Source organism: Rhinopithecus roxellana, chromosome 11 (genome assembly GCF_007565055.1).
Source record: "Rhinopithecus roxellana isolate Shanxi Qingling chromosome 11, ASM756505v1, whole genome shotgun sequence".
Lineage (NCBI taxonomy): Eukaryota > Metazoa > Chordata > Mammalia > Primates > Cercopithecidae > Rhinopithecus > Rhinopithecus roxellana.
This window is the reverse complement of record NC_044559.1, coordinates 137,390,365-137,410,675: the sequence shown is the minus strand read 5'-3', so window position 1 is coordinate 137,410,675 and position 20,311 is coordinate 137,390,365. Positions and strand designations below refer to the sequence as shown.

Genomic DNA, 20,311 nt, shown 5'->3' with positions numbered 1-20,311 from the left:
CACCGCACCCGGCCGCACCACCCATAATTTCTAATAGTTGGTTTGTAGATCCATTAAAACTTTCTGTGTAAATAATTGTGTCATCTGTGAATAAAGCAGTTTTACTTTTTCATTTTTAAATTTTATTTTCTATTTAGTTTTACAGTTTTATTTGAATAAAATTTATAAAATTTGTTTCTACTTATCTTTATATTTTTATTTTTATTTTATTTTATTTTGCCTAGGTTCACTGGTTAAATAGAAGTTGTGACATTGGACATCCTTACTTTCTTTTTCTTTTTTTTTTTTTTTTTTTTTTTGAGGCGGAGTCTCGCTCTGCCGCCCGGGCTGGAGTGCAGTGGCCGATCTCAGCTCACTGCAAACTCCGCCTCCCGGATTTACGCCATTCTCCTGCCTCAGCCTCCCAAGTAGCTGGGACTACAGGCGCCCACCACCTCGCCCGGCTAGTTTTTGTATTTTTTTAGTAGAGACGAGGTTTCACCGTGTCAGCCAGGATGGTCTCGATCTCCTGACCTCGTGATCCGCCTGTCTCGGCCTCCCAAAGTGCTGGGATTACAGGCTCGAGCCACCGCGCCCGGCTCATCCTTACTTTCTACATGACCTTAGGAAGAATTCATTATTACAACAATAAGTATGATGCTAGCTGAAGGTTTTTCATGGATGCCTTTTATGGTTACCCAATGCTTTATAAAAACAAAAGCAAAACTAACAGCACAACAGGCTGGGCACGGTGGCTCACACCTGTAATCCCAGCACTTTGGGAGGCCGAGGCGGGTGGATCACCAGGTCAGGGGATCAAGACCATCCTGGCTAACACCGTGAAACCCCGTCTCTATTAAAAATACAAAAAATTAGCAGGGTGTGGTGGTGGGCGCCTGTAATCCCAGCTCCTCAGGAGGATGAGGCAAGAGAATGGGGTGAACCCGGGAGGCGGAGCTTGCAGTGAGCCAAGATTGTGCCACTGCACTCCAGCCTGGGCAACAGAGCAAGACTCCATTTAAGAACACAACAAAACTCAAAAATTTAGTGACTTAAAATAACAATCATTCACTTAGCTTATGAATCTGCAATATAGGCAGGACTCAGTGGGGAAGGCTGGTCTCTGTTCCATGAAGCAAGTTTAAGGGTTGAAGGATCTAATTTGAAGATGATTTACTCAGATGGCTAGCAAGTTGATAATTCCTGTATAGGAGCTGCTTGGTGTTCTTACAGCATGGTATCTGGATTCCAAGAGCAAGGGTTCCAAGAAGACCACGTGGACCTTGTTTTAGCTTTATGACCTACCTTTGCAAGTGACATAACATCACAGTAGTCACAGGCCCACTCAGTCAGATTCAAGGGAAGGGGGACACAGTTCCTACCTCTTGATAGGATGAGTGTCAATGACACATAAGAAAAGCATATGGGGCCTGGTGGCTCACACCTGAAATCCCATCACTTTGGGAGGCTGAGGTGGATGGATCATCTGAGGTCAGGAGTTTGAGACTAGCCTGGCCAACATGGCAAAACCCCATCTCTACTAAAAATACAAAAATTAGCCAGGCATGGTGGCACACACCTGTGATCTCAGCTACTTGGGAAGCTGAGGCAGGAGAATCGCATGAACCTGGGAGGCAGAGGTTGCAGTCAGCCAAGATTGTGCCACTGCACTCCAGCCTGGGCAACAGCGAAACTCCCATCTCAAAATAAAATAAAACCATATGAATTGGGATGTGTTCTGGTCACTGTTGGAAAGTATAAAGATATAATCTGCCAAGATGTCCTTTATTAGATTGAGGAAGACCTCTTCTGTTCTAAATATGATTCATTTTGATAACGAATCAATGCTGGATTTTGTCAAGCAGTTATTGCATCTATAGAAGGACTGTATGGTTTTTCTCCTTTATTCTGCTATTATGAGAAGCTTTACTGTTGATTTCACAATGTTAAAAAAAACTTTCCATTCCTAGGATAAACCCAAATTGGTCATGACAATAAACGTTTTAGGTATTGCTGGATTTGATTTGCTCTGCTGTTAAGAATTTTTCCATCTATGTTGGTTTTTTGGTTGTTTTGTTTTTGAGATGGGATCTTGCTCTGTTACCCAGGCTGTAGTGCATTGGCACAATGACAGCTCACTGCAGCCTCGATCCGCCAGGCTCAAGTGATTCTCCCGTATCAGCCTCTCAAGTAGCTGGGACTACAGGAGTGTGCCATCACACCCAGTTAATTTTTTTTTTTTTTTTTTTTTTTTCTAGTAGACACAAGCTCTTGCTGCATTGTCCAAACTGGTCTTGAACTCCTAAGCTCAAGCAATCCTCTCAACTCAGCCTCCCAAAGTGCTAGGATTATGGCTGTGAACCACCAAACCCAGTCCATCTATGTTCTTGAAGGATACTGATTTGTAATTTTCTGTTTTGTAACAACATTGTCAGGTTTGGGTATCAGGGTTATACTGGCATCATAAAATGAGTTGGGAAGTGCTCTCTTCTAATTTCTAGAAGTTTGTGAGATTATTCCTTAGCTATTTAGTACAATACATTACCTAGCCCTGGAGTTTTCTTCATGAAAAGGTTTTTTTTTGTTGTTTATTTTTTTGAGACGGAGTCTCGCTCTGTTGCCCAGGCTGGAGTGCAGTGGCACTATCTCGGCTCACTGCAACCTCCCCTCCTGGGTTCACCCCATTCTCCTGCCTCAGCCTCCCGAGTAGCTGGGACTGCAGGCACCCGCCACCACACCCAGCTAATTTTTTGTATTTTTAGTAGAGATGGGGTTTCACCATATCAGCCAGGATGGTCTCAATCTCTTGACCTTGTGATCCGCCCGCCTCAACCTCCCAAAGTGCTGGGATTACAGGCATGCGCCACCGCGCCCAGCCCTGTGGAAAGGTTTTTGATTATTAATTCAATCTCTTTTTTTTTTTTTTAGACAGATTTTTGCACTTGTTGCCCAGGTTGGAGTGCAATGGCACGATCACGGCTTACCACAACCTCTGCCTCCCAGGTTCAAGCAATTCTCCTACCTCAGCCTCTCAAGTAGCTGGGATTACAGGCATGTGCCACCAGGCCCAGCTAACTTTGTATTTTTAGTAGAGACGAGGTTTCTCCATGTTGGTCAGACTGGTGTCAAACTCCCAACCTCAGGTGATCCACCTGCCTCAGCCTCCCAAAGTGCTGGGATTACAGGTGTGAGCCACTATGCCCGGCCCACAATTTCTTAATTTTTTGAAACAGGGTCTCACTCTGTCACCCAGACTGGAGTGCAGTAGTGCGATCACAACTCACTGTAGCCTTGACCTCCCTAGACTCAGTTGATCCTCCTACCTCAGCCTCCCAAGTAGCTGAGACTATAGGTGCACATCACTATGCCCAGGTATATTTTTAAAAACAGACACAGGGTCTCACTATGTTGTTTGGGCTGGTCTCAAAATCCTGGGCTCAAGTGATCCTCCCATTTTGGCCTCCCAAAGTGCTGGGATTACAGGCATGAACCACCATGCCTGGCCTCACTTTCTTTAATTGGCTCTGCAGATTTTCTGTTTCATCTATGTCATCTTGGTTGAATTTTTCAAAGTATTTTTCCATTTTATCTAAATTGTCTAATTTCTCTTTTTCCTTTTTTTTTTTTCTTTGAGACAGGTTCTGGCTCTACTGTCTAGGCTAGAGTGCAGCCTAATCTTGGCTCACTGCAACTTTCCCCTCCCAGGCTCAAGCCATCCTCCCACCTCAGCCTTCCAGGTAGATGGGACCACAGGTGCGTGCGAACACATCTAGCTAATTTTTGTATTTTTTGTAGAGATGCCCTTTAGCTATATTGGCCAGGCTGGACTCCAACTCCTGAGCTCAAGCTGCCTACCCACCTTGGCCTCCCAAAATTCTGGGATTACAGGCATAAGCCACCACACACGCCTGGCCCCTAATATCTTTTTTTTTTTTTTTTAATTGAGACGGAGTCTTGCTCTGTCGCCCAGGCTGGAGTGCAGTGGCCGGATCTCAGCTCACTGCAAGCTCCGCCTCCTGGGTTTACGCCATTCTCCTGCCTCAGCCTCCCGAGTAGCTGGGACTACAGGCGCCCGCCACCTCGACCGGCTAGTTTTTTGTATTTTTAGTAGAGACGGGGTTTCACCATATTAGCCGGGATGGTCTCGATCTCCTGACCTCAGTGATCCGCCCGTCTCGGCCTCCCAAAGTGCTGGGATTACAGGCTTGAGCCACCGCGCCCGGCCCCTTAATATCTTTTAAACATCTGTAGGATCCACAATGATGTCCTCTTTCTCATTCTTGAGATTTGGGGTTTATTTTCTCTATTGTCTTTTTTATTTTCATTTCTGGTTTTGTTTGTTTTTGAGACAGAGTTTCGTTCTTATTGCCCAGGCTGGAGTGGAATGGCGCAATCTCGGCTCGCCAGCAAACTTCACCTCCTGGGTTCAAGGAATTCTCCTGCCTCAGCCTCCTAAGTAGCTGGGATAACAGGCATGCATCACCGCACCTGGCTAATTTTTGTATTTTCAGTAGAGATGGGGTTTCTCCATGTTGGTCAGGCTGGTCTTGAACTCCCGACCTCGGGTGATCCACCTTCCTCGGCCTCCCAAAGTGCTGGGATTACAGGTGTGAGCCACCGCACCCGGCCTTTTATTTCTGTTTTAACTGCAAACCATCACTGACAAAGCAGTGATCTTTGTAAAAACATAATCAGACAATGATACTCACCAGCTGAAAATCTTCAATAGTTTCCCATTGCATTCTTTTTACTTTTTTTTTTTTTTTTTTTTTTGATATGGAGTCTCACTCTGTTACTCAGTCTGGAGTACAGTGGCGTGATCTCAGCTCACTGCAACCTCCACCTCCTGGGTTCAAGCAATTGTCCTCCCTCAGCCTGCCAAGTAGCTGGGATTATAGACATGCGCCACCATGCCCAGCTATTTTTTGTATTTTAAATAGAGATGGGGTTTCACCATACTGGCCAGTCTGGTATCAAACTCCTGACCTTAGGTGATTCACCCGCTTCAGCCTCCCAAAGTGCTGGGATTACAGGCGTGAGCCACTGCACCCGGCCTTCCCACTGCGTTTAGAATAAAAGACAAAATCATTACCATCTCCTGTAGATGGCTACATGATCTGGCCTTTGTCTATTTCTTTTTTTTTTTTTTTTTTTTGAGATGGAGTCTCACTCTGTCACCAGGCTGGAGTGCAGTGGTGCGATCTCAGCTCACTGCAATCTCCGCCTCCTGGGTTCAAGCGACTCTCCTGCCTCAGCCTCCCGAATAGCTGGGACTACAGGTGCACACCACCATGCTCAGCTAATTTTTGTATTTTTAGTAGAGATGGGGTTTCACCATATTAGCCTGGATGGTCATGATCTTTTTTTTTTTTTTTTTTGAGATGGAGTCTCACTCTGTCACCCAGGCTGAAGTACAATGGCATGGTCTCAGCTCACTGCTACCTCCACCTCCCAGATTCAAGCGATTTTACTGCCTCAGCCTCCCAAGTAGCTGGGACTACAGGCCCATGCCACCACACCTGGCTAATTTTTGTATTTTTAGTAGAGACGGAGTTTCACTATGTTGGCCAGGCTGGTCTTGAACTCCTGACCTTGTGATCCGCCCACCTCGGCCTCCCAAAGTGCTGGGAATACAGGAGTGTGCCACCGTGCCTGGCCTGGTCTCGATCTCTTGACCTCAAGATTCGCCTACCTCAGCCTCCAAAGTACTATAGGTGTGAGCCACCATGTCCCGTTGCCTTTGTCTATTGCTTTAACCCCATCTATTGCTACTCCTTCATGCACAATACTTCAGTCACACTGGTCTTTTGGTAATTCCATTGTCAAACCAAACTTTTTCCTGTTTTGGGGTTTTTGTACCTGGCTTTCTCTTCACCTGCAGTCTTTCCCCAGAACTCTTTGCATGGCTGTTTCCTTTTTATCCTCCATGTGTCTGTTGAATGTATATATAGCACATCAAAGAAACCTTTCCTTGACCATTCTCAAGTAGCTTATTTACTGTTTTCATAAGCACTTTCCACAAGCTGTAATTATTTTATTGCTTGGTATGTTTATTGACATGTTCAAATTTAATGACATGTTACAGTTTCATTTGAACAGTGTATTACTGTATTAAAGTATAGCATCATACCTAAAAGAATAGGCTCTAGATTCAGACCGGCTGAATTTGAATCCTAGATCCACCACTTCCGTGAACCTGGCCAAGTAGTTTAATCTCCCTAGGAATCTCCCTAGGCCTCGATTATTCCCATCTGCCAAAAAGAAATATTAAATGATACTCATACCATAGTATTGTAATAGAGATTGAGTTAAGGCATCAAAAGTGCTTAAAACAAAGAATGCCACATAATTCTTCAGGAAATATACATAACTATTATTATTTATCACTGGTTTCTAGTGCCCAATACGGTGTCTGGGATTCAAAGAATAGATGCGAGGAACTGGAACTGTGTAAAGTGTATGCTTGCTATACAAGTGTGTCAGGTATTATTGATCCAACTCTGCAAGGCAATCCATTAATTGTATGTAGTTTGGGAATAATCCTTGGGAAAAAAAATAAATAATTGTACATAGCGTTTTTAAAAAAAAAAATTTATATAAAAAAATGAAGCCAGGAGTGGTGGCTCAAGCCTGTAATCCCAGCACTTTGGGAGGCCGAGACATGCGGATCACGAGGTCAGGAGATCGAGACCATCCTGGCTAACATGGTGAAACCCCGTCTCTACTAAAAATACAAAAAACTAGCCGGGCGAGGTGGCGGGCGCCTGTAGTCCCAGCTACTCCGGAGGCTGAGGCAGGAGAATGGCGTAAACCCAGGAGGCGGAGCTTGCAGTGAGCTGAGATCCGGCCACTGCACTCCAGCCCGGAGTGCTGAGCAAGATTCTGTCTCAAAAAAAAAAAGAAAAAAAAAAAAATGAGACAGAGTCTTGCAATGTTGCCCAGGCTGGGCTCGAACGCCTAGGCTCAAGTGATCCTCCCCGCTCAGCCTTCCAAAGGGCTAGAATTACAGACATGAGTCACTTCACCCAGCCATAAAAACTATTCATAGGTTTTATTATATATATATTTTTAATGATATATATACACATATATTTTTATTTTATATATATTATTTATTTATTTATTTATTTATTTATTTTTGAGACAGAGTCTCACCCTGTCACCCAGGCTGCAGTGCAGTGGCGCTATCTTGGCTCACTGCAACCTCTGCCTCCTGGGTTCAAGCAATTCTCCTACCTCAGCCTCCCAAGTAGCTGGGACTACAGGTGCCCGCCACCACACCTGGCTAATTTTTATATTTTTAGAAGAGATGGGGTTTTACCATGTTAGCCAGGATGGTCTTGATCTCCTGACCACGTGACCTGCCTGCCTCGGCCTCCCAAAGTGCTGGGATTACAGGCGTGAGCCATCACGCCCGGCCAGGTTTTATTATATATTTGCCACTCAAGCTGGCAAATCAGCAATAAGACATTTCTGCGAAACAAACCAAATGACTTTATTTCTAAATTGTTTATTTCTTGAACTATTTGTGCTTCACTTCTCCCTGCTAGAACATAAAGTCTTCAAAAACAGGGACTAACCCTTCTTTCTACCCACCAATAAACATCACTGAGTACCACTCTGATGCCATACCCAGTGCTCCCTGCCCTTGAAAGAACCAGATGTTGGGAGGCGGGGACATTGACAAACAGGCAGTTATAAAGTGTGGCACACACTCTATTAGAGAAATACCTGGTGTTATATGCTGATTTGGGAATCCAAATCAGATTACAAGTACAGCTAACAAGCCTACCAAGGGAAGTCCTCCATAATGCTGATACAAGGTCTGGCACACAATTGGTGCTGAATAAATGGATGGTCAGTACCATGGTGAAGAATGGAATGAGGACAGGAGTACTGGCTCATGCCTGTAATCCCAGCATTTTGGGAAGCCGAGGTGGGCAGATCACTTGAGGTCAGGTATTCAAGACCAGCCTGGACAACAGGGCAAAACCCAGCTCTACTAAATATACAAAAATTAGCTGGGCATAGTGGCGGGTGCTTATAATCCCAGCTACTTGGAAGGCTGAAGCAGGAGAATCGCTAGAATCCAGGAGGTGGAGGTTGCAGTGAGCTGAGATCACACCACTGCACTCAAGCCTGGGCAACAGAGTGAGGCTCCGTCTCAAAAAAAAAAAGAAAAGAAAGAAAAATACAAAACTTAGCTGGGCATGGTAGCACATGCCTGCAATCCCAGTTACTTGGAAAGATGACTCAGGAGAATCGCTTGAACCCAGAAGTGGAGATTGCTGTGAGCTGAGGTCGTACCACTGCACTCCAGCTTGAGCAACAGAGTTAAGACTCTGTCGTTAAAAAAAAAAAAAAAAAAAAAAAAAAGAACATAATGAGATATTATTAAACATATCCAGTAACTTCTCCACCTTCTACAGGTAATCATTGAAGACTAGGAGGTATACCTCACTTATCAATCTGGAAACCAGATCACTGTCCCATTCTACAGACCAGAGAGCTATACCCACTGAGAGGTGGAAGAGAGGAACAATAAAGATCAAAAAAGAAATAAAATGTCAATCTTCAAGTGGAAAATAACCTGGCAAGATGCACTTTGGGTAATCTATCTGAAATAAATCAGATATAAACACAGTCATTATTTTAAATATTCTTCCATTCTGACTTATGTTTAGCATTTGTGCATCAATATGTAAACAATTAAAAGACATTGTCAAAACATGGGTAAAATTTATTTTTAATATCCTCTGTATTCTATAACATATAGAATGCAAATTTTTATTTAAAAGAATATTTGCAATGCCCTTTTACTGATAACGTAACTGAGGTATCTTTTTCTTTTTCTTTTTTTTTTTTTTTTTTGAGATGGAGTCTTTCTCTGTCACCCAAGCTGAAATGCAGTGGCACGATCTCAGCTCACTGCAACCTCCACCTCCCAGGTTCAAGTGATTCTCCTGTCTCAGCTTCCTGAGTAGCTGGGACTTACAGGTGCGTGCCACCACACCCGGCTAATTTTTTGTATTTTTAGTAGAGACGGGTTTTCACCGTGTTAGCCAAGATGGTCTCGATCTCCTGACCTCGTGATCTACCCACCTCGGCCTCCCAAAGTGCTGAGATTACAGGTGTGAGCCACCGTGCCCAGCCTGATACTTATTTTATATACTTAAATTATCTTAAGATTTAATAACAATAATTAGCTACAGTATGGTCTACAAATGAAAATATACAAATGGTTTTAAGAACACATGTATTTCTTTTCTTTTTCTTTTTTTTTTTATACAGTCTCCCTCTGCCACCTAGGCTGGAGTGCAATGGCACAGTCTCAGCTCACTGCAACCTGTGCCTCCTGGGTTGAAGCAGTTCTCCCCCTCAGCCTTCCAAGTAGCTGGGATTACAGGCACCTGCCACCGTGCCTGGCTAATTTTTGTATTTTTAGAAGAGACGGGGTTTCTCCACGTTGGCCAGTTTTGTCTCCAACTTCTGACCTCAGGTGATCCACTCACCTTAGCCTCCCAAAATGCTGGAATTACAGGAGTGCGCCACCACATCTGGCCAAGAACACATGTATTTCTACCTACTGGTACACTTATAAATCATACAAAGATACATACTTATTTTTTAAAATAAAGACTTTCAAAATGAAACCAGCTCATCAAATTTTTACCAAGGTATGACAAGAAACCTTTTATGTAAAGAAATAAAAATTGAAGCAAAAATAACACTTTCAACTTAGTTTTCCTTCTTTTGTTTGAAAGAAACGGGGTCTCACTATGTTGCCCAGGCTGGTCTCAAACTCCCGAGGTCAAGATATCCTCCTGCCTCAGCCTCCCAAAGTGCTAGGGTTACAGGCAAGAGCCACCATGCCCGGCCTCAACTTAGTTTTCTAATGTCTTTTATTTATTTATTTTTTTTGAGACTGAGTCTCACTCTGTCACCCAGGCTGGAGTGCAGTGGTGTAATCTCAGCTCACTGCAACCTCCGCTTCCTGGGCTCAAGCAATTCTCATGTCTCAGCCTCGCAAGTAGCTGGGACTACAGGCACGAGCCACCATACTGGCTAATTTTTGTATTTTTAGTAGAGGTGGAGTTTCACCATGTTGATCTTAAACTCCTGATTTCAGGTGATCCACCCAACTCGGCCTCCCAAAGTGCTGGGAATAAAGGCGTGAGGCACCACGCCTAGACTTCTAATGTCTTTAAAGTCATATCAAAGGGCCGGGCGCCATGGCTCATGCCAGTAATCCCAGCACTTTGGGAGACCAAAGTGGGCAGATCATGATGTCAGGAGACTGAGGTCATCCTGGCTAACAGAGTGAAATCCCATCCTACTAAAAACACAAAAATTAGCCGGGCATAGTGGTGGGCACCTGTAGTCCCAGCTACTTGGGAGACTGAGGCAGGAGAATCACTCGAACCTGGGAGGCAGAGGTTGCAGTGAGCCAAGATCACACCCCTGCACTCCAGCCTGGGCAATAAAACGAGACTCTGTCTCAAAAAAAAAAAAGTCACATCAATTCTACAAATTACTGTTTCTGAAGACAGAACTTTAAATATTCCCTTCCCATTTCTGACATGCTTATAATAAATCATAAAAGCACTCTAAAGAGAATAAATGGAATTCTTACGTTTTAAAACATTTTCTTAATATAAAGGATAACAATTCAAATCATATTTTACATTTCTACGTCTTCATATTGCACTAAAATTATTTTACATGGAAGAACTAGTTGATGCATCATAATACCTTAGAAACATTTTTTGATATTCACATCTACATTAATAAATATTTCACAGTCTACTTAAATATTCTAGTATAGAGCAAATCATCTAACAAAAACAAATCTACAGTGCTACTTTGTTTTTGAGAGCAAAGATATTCAGTATTTTTATTTCTGCCTCTGGGAAACACACTGACATTTTCAAACACATGTAAGTCACTCATAGTACCTAGTAACAACATTTGAGCAAGACTTAGTCGTTTATTCATTTATTAAACGGGGTCTCACGATGTTGCACAGGCTGGCATGGAATTCCGGGGCTCAAGTGATCCTCTCACCTCAGCTTCCAGAGTAGCTGGGACCACATGCCCATCCTACCATGCCCAGCTTCTTCATTTATTTTTGTGTCTCTACATGGCTACTTTTTAAATACAACATTAATTTTATTTAAAAAATGAAGGAAAGAAGTGTTTTTCCTATTATCCAGCGGAGCATAATTGTGAGAAGAGAGATAACAAAAATAAAATGTCAATGCTGGCTGTTTTATAGAACTTAAAAATTCAGTTATCATTATTCTACTGCAATATAACCAACCCTGCTTATTTTAATAATAATAAACACTGTCAGTCTTTTTAAAACCATAACAATTAAAAACTTTGAACAGCATGACAAAGCTAATGGCAACCTCTTGAACCCCGTTTTAAAGCTAGTTCTACTTCCAAATAAAACTTTAAAGCAGTTTAGCCAGCATCAGCTTAGGAATATTTTTTTCAATGTTCTAAGGTATAATGTTTGGCATCAAAAAGTATGGTAAGCACTTCTGATTTGTGACTAAAGAAAAAATAATCAAGTACTAAAATATCAGTGGCTCCTGTGACAGTGTAAATATCCCCATTCAAGTAATGTTCCCCCAACAATTAAAGTAATGTTTCATTTCTCCCTCTGAGAATGTATTAAGAAAAACCAACCATAATTTTTTTTTTTTTTAGTTGAGGTGAAAAACCTGCTTCATAAGTTCATATGTTGTAAAAGCCACTGCTTGAGAGGGAATACAGCGAATGTAATTAAGAGATAAACCACGATAGAGTCCTTTTCGAATTCCATGGTGTCCATAGACATACTTCATAGTATCCCGCATGGTACTGAAAGACAATGATTAAATGATGACACCTCTATGCCCACTCATGAAGAAACAATTTCAGGATCCATAATATCAATTTTTTTTTTTTTTCTGAAATGGACTCTCGCTCTGTCACCCAGGCGGGAATGTGGATTGCAGTGGTACGATCTCAGCTCACTGCAGTCTCTGCCTCCCAGGTTCAAGTGATTCTCCTGCCTCAGCCTCCTGAGTAGCTGGGATTACAGGCGCATGCCACCATGCCCAGCTAATTTTTGTAATTTTTAGTAGAGACGGGGTTTCTCCATGTTGCCCAGGGCAGTCTCGAACTCCTGACCTCAGGTGATCCACCCACCTCGGCCTCCCAAAGTGCTGGGATTACAGACGTGAGCCACCGCACCCAGGCCATAATATCAATTTTTAAAGAAGCTTAAATGCCATCTTGAATAGCTTTAGGAAGACAAATGTTATAACAAGCGAAACTTTTTTCATAATAAAAAGGCAAATCATTCCAAACAAGTACAAGCATTATGCATCAAATTTCAGGACTCATTAGTACAACATATTTTGTTTGTACTATGTCTATGACATTTATTGGACAACACTATTTCATACTTATATTTGAAATATTAATGCAATCCTTTTAAAGGATGTATGTCCAGTTGCCCTTTAAGCCTTTATTATAGCTGAAGTTGTATAGTACCAACAGCAGGTGGTTATAGAACTAAAGCTTGAAGGACTATCTTTCAGATTTCAGCAAAGAAGACTTTCCTGTTTCAGAGTTGTTCCTTTCCTTTCAAACCAATAATTTGGGCTTGCCCTTTCCCTTTCAACAGGCAATCTGGACTGAAATCTTTTCAAAAATCTCTCTTTTTTTTTTTTTTTTTTTAAAAAGAAAGGTTCTCACTCTGTTGCCCAGGCTGGAGTGCAGTGGCAATCATAGCTCACAACAGCCTCCAACTCCTGGGCACAAGCAATCCTCCCGCCTCAGCCTCTTGAGTAGCTGGGACTATAGGCACACACCACCACCATGCCTCGTTAATGTTTGTTTTAGTTAAAAAAAAAATTTTGAGAGACAAGGTCTTACAATGTTTCCCAAGCTGATCTCAAACTCCTGGCCTCAAGTGAACCTCCCACCTCAGCCTCTCAAGTAGCTGAATACTACAAGCACAGGGCAATGCTCATGGCCAAAAAAATCTTTTGGGTGAATAACGCAATCCAAATTCATGAACAAATGTTCTGCTCTTCCCCTGAGAGACAACATATCACCAATCAAATGGAATGATTTTAAATCACTATAAAGAAAACTCCGGAGCTGTGCTATACAATCACAGCAGCCACTAGCCACATATGGCTATTAAGCACTTGAAATGTGGCAGTCCAAATCAAGATGTGCTGTGAGTGTAAAATACATCCTGGATTTCAAATACTTCATATAAAAAAAGGAAACAAAACAATGAAATATTGAGGTGATAACATTTTAGGTTAAACAAAAAATATTTTTCACAATTATATCTTTTTCTTCTTTTTCTTTTCTTTTTTTTTGAGACGCAGTCTCGCTGCCAGGCTGGAGCGCGGATGGCACCATCTCGGCTCACTGCAACTTCCGTCTCCTGGGCTCAAGTGATTCTTGTGCCTCAGCCTCCCGAATAGCTGCGACCATAGGCACACCCCACCACACCCAGCTAATTTTTTTGTATTTTTAGTAGAGACAGGGTTTCACCATGTTGACCAGGATGGTCTCGATCTCCTGACCTTGTGATCCTCCCGCCTCGGCCTCCCAAAGTGCTGGGATTACAGGTGTGAACTATCGCGCCCGGCCCTTTTTCTTTTTTGGACAAGAATCTAGCTCTGTCACCCAGGCTGGAGTGAAGCGGCATGATCTTGGCTAACTGCAACTTCCGCCTCCCGGGTTGAAGCAATTCCCTGCCTCAGCCTCCTGAGTAGCCAGCATGACAGGTGCCTGCCACCATGCCCAGCTAATTGTTTTTGTATTTTTAGTACAGACAGGTTTCACCATCTTGGCCATGTTGGTCTTGAACTCCTGACCTCATGATCCACCCACCTCTGCCTCCCAAAGTGCTGGGATTACAGGCGTGAGCCACTGCTCCAGGCCTCTTTTGTTTTTTTTGAGGCAGAGTCTCACTCGGTCACCTAGGAGTACAGTGGCAGCATCTCGGCTCACTGCAACCTCCACCTCCTGGGTTCAAGCAATTATCATGCCTCAGCCTCCTGAGCAATATTTCTTTTTATACTTTTTAAAAATTTGGCTACCAAAATGTTAAACATGTAGCTCACATTATATTACTATTTTTAAAAGCTGGCTGGGCATGAAGGCTCACGCCTGTAATCCAAGCACTTTGGGAGGCCAAGGCAGGTGGATCACCTGAGGTCAGGAGTACCAGACCAGCCTGGACAACATGGTGAAACCCTGTCTCTCCTAAAAATAAAAAAATTAGCCACGCATGGTGGCAGGTACCTATAATCCCAGCTACTAGGGAGGCTGAGGCAGGAGAATTGCTTTAACCCAGGAGGCAGAGGTTGCAGTGAGCCGACATCATGCCATTGCACGCCAGCCTGGGGGACAAAAGTGAGACTTTGTCCCAAAAAAAAAAAAAAAAAAAAAAAAACAGCTTTAAAATAGTATTTTTTTTTTTTTAATAGAGACAAGGTTTCACTGTGCTGCCTGGGCTGGTCTTGGACTCCTGAGCTCAAGTGATCCTCCCACCTTGGCCTCCCAAATTGCTCGGATTACAAGCATGAGCTACTACGACTAGCCTAAATTTAATCTTTTCTTTGCTTTTTTGTTTGTATGTTTTGTTTTATTGAGACGGAGTCTCGCTCTGTCGCCTAACTGGCTCACTGCAACCTCCACCTCCCTAGTAGATGGGATTACAGGCACCCGACACCACATCTGGCTAATTTTTGTATTTTTAATACACACGGGGTTTCATCATGTTGGCCAGGCTGGTCTCAAACTCCGGACCTCAGGTGATACGCCCTCCTCGGCTTCCCAAAGTGCTAGGATTACAGGCATGAGCTATCGTGTCTGGCCCTAAATTAAATTTTTAACAGGAGGATTAGAACCTGATTATAGACCAGGCACGTAGGCAGATCACTTGAGGTCAGGAGTTCAAGACCAGCCTGGCCAACATGGTAAAACCTTGTTTCTACTAAAAATACAAAAATTAGCCAGTCATGGTGGTGGGTGCCTGTAATCCCAGCTGCTTGGACGACTAAGGCAGGAGAATCACTTGAACCCGGGAGGCGGAGGTTACAGTTAGCCAAGACCATAACACTACACTCCAGCCCAGATGACAGAGTAAGACTGCATCTCAAAAAAAAAAAAAAAAAAAGAACCTGATTTCCTGATTGTAATATTATAAAGTTACCAAAATAAACTTTGGGAGATAAAATGGAAGATACAGACTATTGGTCTAACTAGAGTCATACCTCCTTACTGAGTTTAATGTTACATTTCCTAAAGAAAATGAACAATGACATATGATGAACTTACAGGCACTTTTCAAATTCTGGCAGAACAGTTCCTAATTGCATTCGCCGACGTGTCACATCAAATGGGTAGCTAAAAGAAGAAAAAAGGCATAAAGAATTAAAAATTTTTGGTTTTCTACTCAACAACTATTGAATACAAAGCCCTATAAACTCAAATAATGTGTTACTGCTCTTATTGTTCTGTCTAACCTAGGAGTCAGGATATAGGCATATGAATAAAATCAATTAACAATACAGAGATCTTTGCTTATGTGATCCCTCTGATTAGAGGATTCTTCTCTCCCATCACCGTAATACCAAGTTCTGTTCATTCCTAAAGGCCAAATGAAATGCCAGTCCCTGAAGAAACAAACTGGTTGCTTTTCATTGTTGAACACTAATATACAGTTTCTCAACACTGGCACTACTGACATTTTGGGTTGGATCTTCCTTTGTTGTGGGAACTGTCCTGTGCACTAGAGATATTTAAGCACATCCCTGACCTCTGCCCACTAGATGCCAGTAGCACTTTCCCAGCTGTGACAACCAAAAATGTCTCCAGACATTAACAAATGTCCACTGGCGGTAAAACCACCCCCAGTTGAGAATTGTTCTACTGTTATGCAGCAAGTCCCCTTGAATACAGTAGACCAATACAAAATTTTCCATAAGGGCTAAAACTAATAATACAGATAATTGCCTGAAATTAAATACATAATATACAAATGCAATCTCTCTTTTTTTTTTTTTTTTGAGACGGAGTCTCACTCTGTCGCCCAGGCTGGAGTGCAGTAATGCAATCTTGGCTCACTGCAACCTCCACCTCCCAGGTTCAAGCAATTCTCTGCCTTGACCTCCCAAGTAGCTGGGATTACAGGTGGCCGCCACCACACCCGGCTAATTTTTGTGTTTTCAGTAAAGACGGGTTTTCACCATGTTGGCCAGATGGTCTCGATCTCTTGACCTCGTCATCCACCCGACCCACCTCGGCTCCCAAACTGCTGGGATTACAGGCGTGAGCCACCACACCCGCCCTCTTTCTCTTTTTCTTAGGGGCAAGGTCTCGCTATGTCTCCCAGACTGGCCTCAAACTCCTGGGCTCAAGCAATCCTCCTGCCACAGTCTCCCAAGTAGTTGAGACAACAGGCAGCACTACTGCATCCAAACATGTAATTATTTATAATATGCTTAAAGTGCACACACATCTGAAAAAATGTATTAAATTGATACTTATATTTTGCAAGGGATCCTCTGTTTGAATAATCTATTAGAAAAAATAAATGATTAACCAATGCTGAAAATCAGGATTGGGTAACCATAATTTGATTAAATTAAGTTGGTGAAGAAACTTACGATATTGTCTGTGCTATTGCTCCAGCAACACCACCACAAAGTAAGTTTACGTGAGTTTTCAAAACTAAGACATTAGGATTGTCTGATGAAGGTCTGCCAAGAAGGGTAGGAGCATGGGAAAGCCCAACACTCTTTAAGGTACCAAAAGTAAAAAATGAAACACCTGAAAAAAATAATAAATTCACCATGATGCTTAACATAACATGAGCTGTGAAAAAGACACCATTCTTAAATAATAAATACATTTCCTAATTTCTGCTGTTTGGCTTAATTTAAAATAGAAAGGTTTATGTACATAAATAACCGAAAGATGACAAAATTACCACCAATAAAAAATTATAGCTTTGGTTTTCATGCACCACTGCAGTTTACTGCACTGATGGAGGCTATAGTGGATATAATGCCACTTTATATGTGAAAAAAATAAAGTTTTCCAAGGTTTCACATGAGAAACATTAAATTCATGATTATTAATTACAAGGAAATGTGACAACTTACATTTAAAATAACAATGATGGCCAGGCACGGTGGCTCACGCCTGTAATCCCAACACTTTGGGAGGCTAAGGTGGGTGGATTACCTGAGGTCAGGAGTTCAAGACCAGCCTGACCAACATGGAGAAACCCCGTCTCTACTAAAAATACAAAATTAGTCGGGTGTGGTGGTGCATGCCTGTAATCCCAGCTACTCAGGAGGCTGAGGCAGGAGAATCATTTGAACCCAGGAGGCAGAGTTTGCAGTGAGCTGAGATCACACCATTGCACTCCAGCCTGGGCAACAAGAGCGAAACTCCGTCTCAAACACAAAACAAAACAAAAAAACAGTGATGGTGATAATGTAAGATACAGGCAAAAATTAAGAAGTGAAAAAGCATTTTTATTTTAATTAAGTGTCTAAGTTTGTCTTCAAGGAAGAATTGTGACCATGACAAAAGCATTTATGTTAATTCACAAAACATGTAGAATCTAATAAAAATAGTATGCAGATAGTGCTTGTTAAACATTACATGATTTTACTAGAACCATTAAGGTTGTTTATTAATAAAATTAGGAATGAAATTCAGGGAGGGGAAAAAAGTAAATAGATACGAAATTCAAGCATTCCTCCCAACTAAGCATTACTCAAGATATTGTGATGTTTATTGAATTGGCCAGGCTCGGTGGCTCATACCTGTAATCCCACCACTTTGGGAGGCTAAGGTGGGCAGATCACAAGGTCAGGAGTTTGAGACCAGCCTGGCCAACATGGTAAAACCCCGTCTCTACAAAAATTACAAATATTAGCCGGCTGTGTTGGCGCGCGCCTGTAGTCCCAGCTACTCAGGAGGCTGAGACAAGAGAATTGCTTGAACTCAGGAGGCAGAGGTTGCAGTGAACCAAGATCACAATACTGTACTCCAGCCTGGGCAACAGCGAGACTCCGTCTCAAAAAAAAAAAAGATTCATAAGGGATTTCTCTTACCAAATATAAAGACTCATTATGAAACTGCCCTAGCCCCTGTGGCAACTCATACTTCTAATCCTAACACTAATGGAGGCTAAGGTGGGAGGACTGCTCAAGCTCAGGAGTTTGAGACCAGCCTGGGTAATATAGTGAGAACTCATCACTGCAAAAAATTTTTCAAAGGAGGTAGATGCAGTGTGTTATGTGTCTGTAGTCCCAGTTACTCAGGCCACTGATGTGGGAGGATAACCTGAGCCAAGGGAGGTCAAGGCTGCAGTGAGCCATGATTGCACCACTGCACTCAGCTATGATTGCACCACTGCACTCCAGCCTGGGCAACACAGCGAGACTCTATGTCAAAGAAAAAAAGAAAAAAAAAAAAAAACAACTCTGCATTATGTTATTTTTTTAAGATGACTGGGAAAAAAAGAGACTGTTTTTCTTTTTTTTTTTTTTTTTGAAACAGAGTTTTATTCTCGTCACCCAGGCTGGAGTGCAATGGTGCGATCTTGGTTCACTGCAGCCTCCACCTCCCGGGTTCAAGTGATTCTCTTGCCTCAGCCTCCTGAGTAGCTGGGATTACAGATGTGCTCCACCATGCCTGGCTAATTTTTGTATTTTTAGTAGAGACGGCATTTCACCATGTTGGTCAGGTTGGTCTCAAACTCCAGACCTCATGATCCACTCCCCCTGGGCCTCCCAAACTGCTCAGATTACAGACGTGAGCCACTGCACCCAGCCAAGAAGATACTATAAAATGGTGCCAAGTCAAAAGTGAAGGGGGAAAAAAAAAAACTTCCTTAACAAAGAAAATAAATACTTCCAGAGAGATTACTGGCATATATATAAAATGCTAAACGTTAAAAATCATTATCAGAAGAAAATATTTCTTGACACAATAAAGACTATCCATAGGGCCGGGCGCGGTGGCTCAAGCCTGTAATCCCAGCACTTTGGGAGGCCGAGACGGGCGGATCATGAGGTCAGGAGATCGAGACCATCCTGGCTAATACGGTGAAACCCCGTCTCTACTAAAAAATACAAAAAACTAGCCGGGCGACGAGGCGGGCGCCTGTAGTCCCAGCTACTCGGGAGGCTGAGACAGGAGAATGGCGTGAACCCGGGAGGCGGAGCTTGCAGTGAGCTGAGAGCCGGCCACTGCACTCCAGCCTGGGTGGCAGAGCAAGACTCCGTCTCAAAAAAAAAAAAAAAAAAAAAAAAAAAAAAGACTATCCATAAAAGAATAGATTGATACATTCAACTACCTTAAAACTGGAATTTCTGAACCACTAGAACACCTTAAAAAACAATTTTTTTTTTTCAAACTGGGACAGGGTCTTACTCTGTCATTCAGACTGGAGTACAGTGACATGAAGACAGCTCACTGAAGCGTCAACCTTCTGGGCTAAGGCAATCCTCTCGCCTCACACCAAGCCTGGCTACTTTTAGAAAATTATTTGTAGAGACAGATTCTCCCCACGTTGCCAAGCCTGGTCTCAAATTCCTAGGCTCAAGTAATCCTCCTGCCTCAGCCTCCCAAAGTTCTGGGATTATAAGTGTAAGCCACCATGTCTGGCCACAGCACATTTTAGTTTGCTATTAGTGGACTGTTTTTGTTGTTGTTGTTGTTGTTGTTTTTGAGATGGAGTTTTGCTCTTGTGGCCCAGACTGGAGTGCAGTGGCACAATCTCGGCTCACTGCAACCTCCGCCTTCTGGGTTCAAGCAATTTTCTTGCCTCAGCCTCCCAAGTAGCTGGGATTATAGGCATGAGCAACCACGCCCGGCTAATTTTATATTTTTAGTAGAGATGGGATTTCTCCATGTTGGTCAGGCTGGTCTCAAACTCCTGACCTCAGGTGATCTGCCTGCCTTGGCCTCACAAAGTGCTGGGATTATAGGCATGAGTCACCGCACCCAGCCCTTGTTGCTTTTTTGTTTGTTTGATTTTTAGAGACAAGGTCTCACTCTGTCACCCAGGAGAGTGTCCATTCTTTTGGACGAAGCTCCTACACTAGGCCCTAACAGACCAGACTAAAAATCAAAACAGAGTCACCCATGCTTAAGTTCCATACTACCAAACTAAAACCAGTTGTTACCTGACCTCCTGAGAAATTAGGAGAAAGAAGTGACAGCCACTTTCTCTAACAGGCCAGTTTCAATCTTGAATAAGCTTGATAGTAAACTTCCCTCTGCTTGA

At 42.8% G+C, this 20,311-nt stretch overlaps 1 protein-coding gene across 7 annotated transcripts in view; it reads right to left on the bottom strand.

Annotated features, from left to right (window-relative positions):
• Nucleotides 1-5,647: 5,647 nt before the first annotated feature.
• SLC25A16 (solute carrier family 25 member 16) overlaps nt 5,648-20,311 on the bottom strand; it is a 51,472-nt gene continuing 36,808 nt past the window's right edge. For 3 of the 7 annotated variants that reach the window (XM_010375224.2, XM_030941551.1, XM_030941552.1), the window contains 3 exons: nt 16,671-16,833; nt 15,340-15,408; nt 10,597-11,847 (listed from right to left, as the gene is read on the bottom strand). In XM_010375224.2, the coding sequence (XP_010373526.1) occupies nt 11,691-11,847; nt 15,340-15,408; nt 16,671-16,833 (389 nt within the window). In that variant the 3' untranslated portion in view covers nt 10,597-11,690. Of the gene's footprint in view, nt 6,231-10,596; nt 11,876-15,339; nt 15,409-16,670; nt 16,834-20,311 lie in introns of those variants that run through there. The other 4 variants (XM_030941553.1, XM_030941554.1, XM_030941550.1 and 1 more) reach the window with 3 other exon arrangements.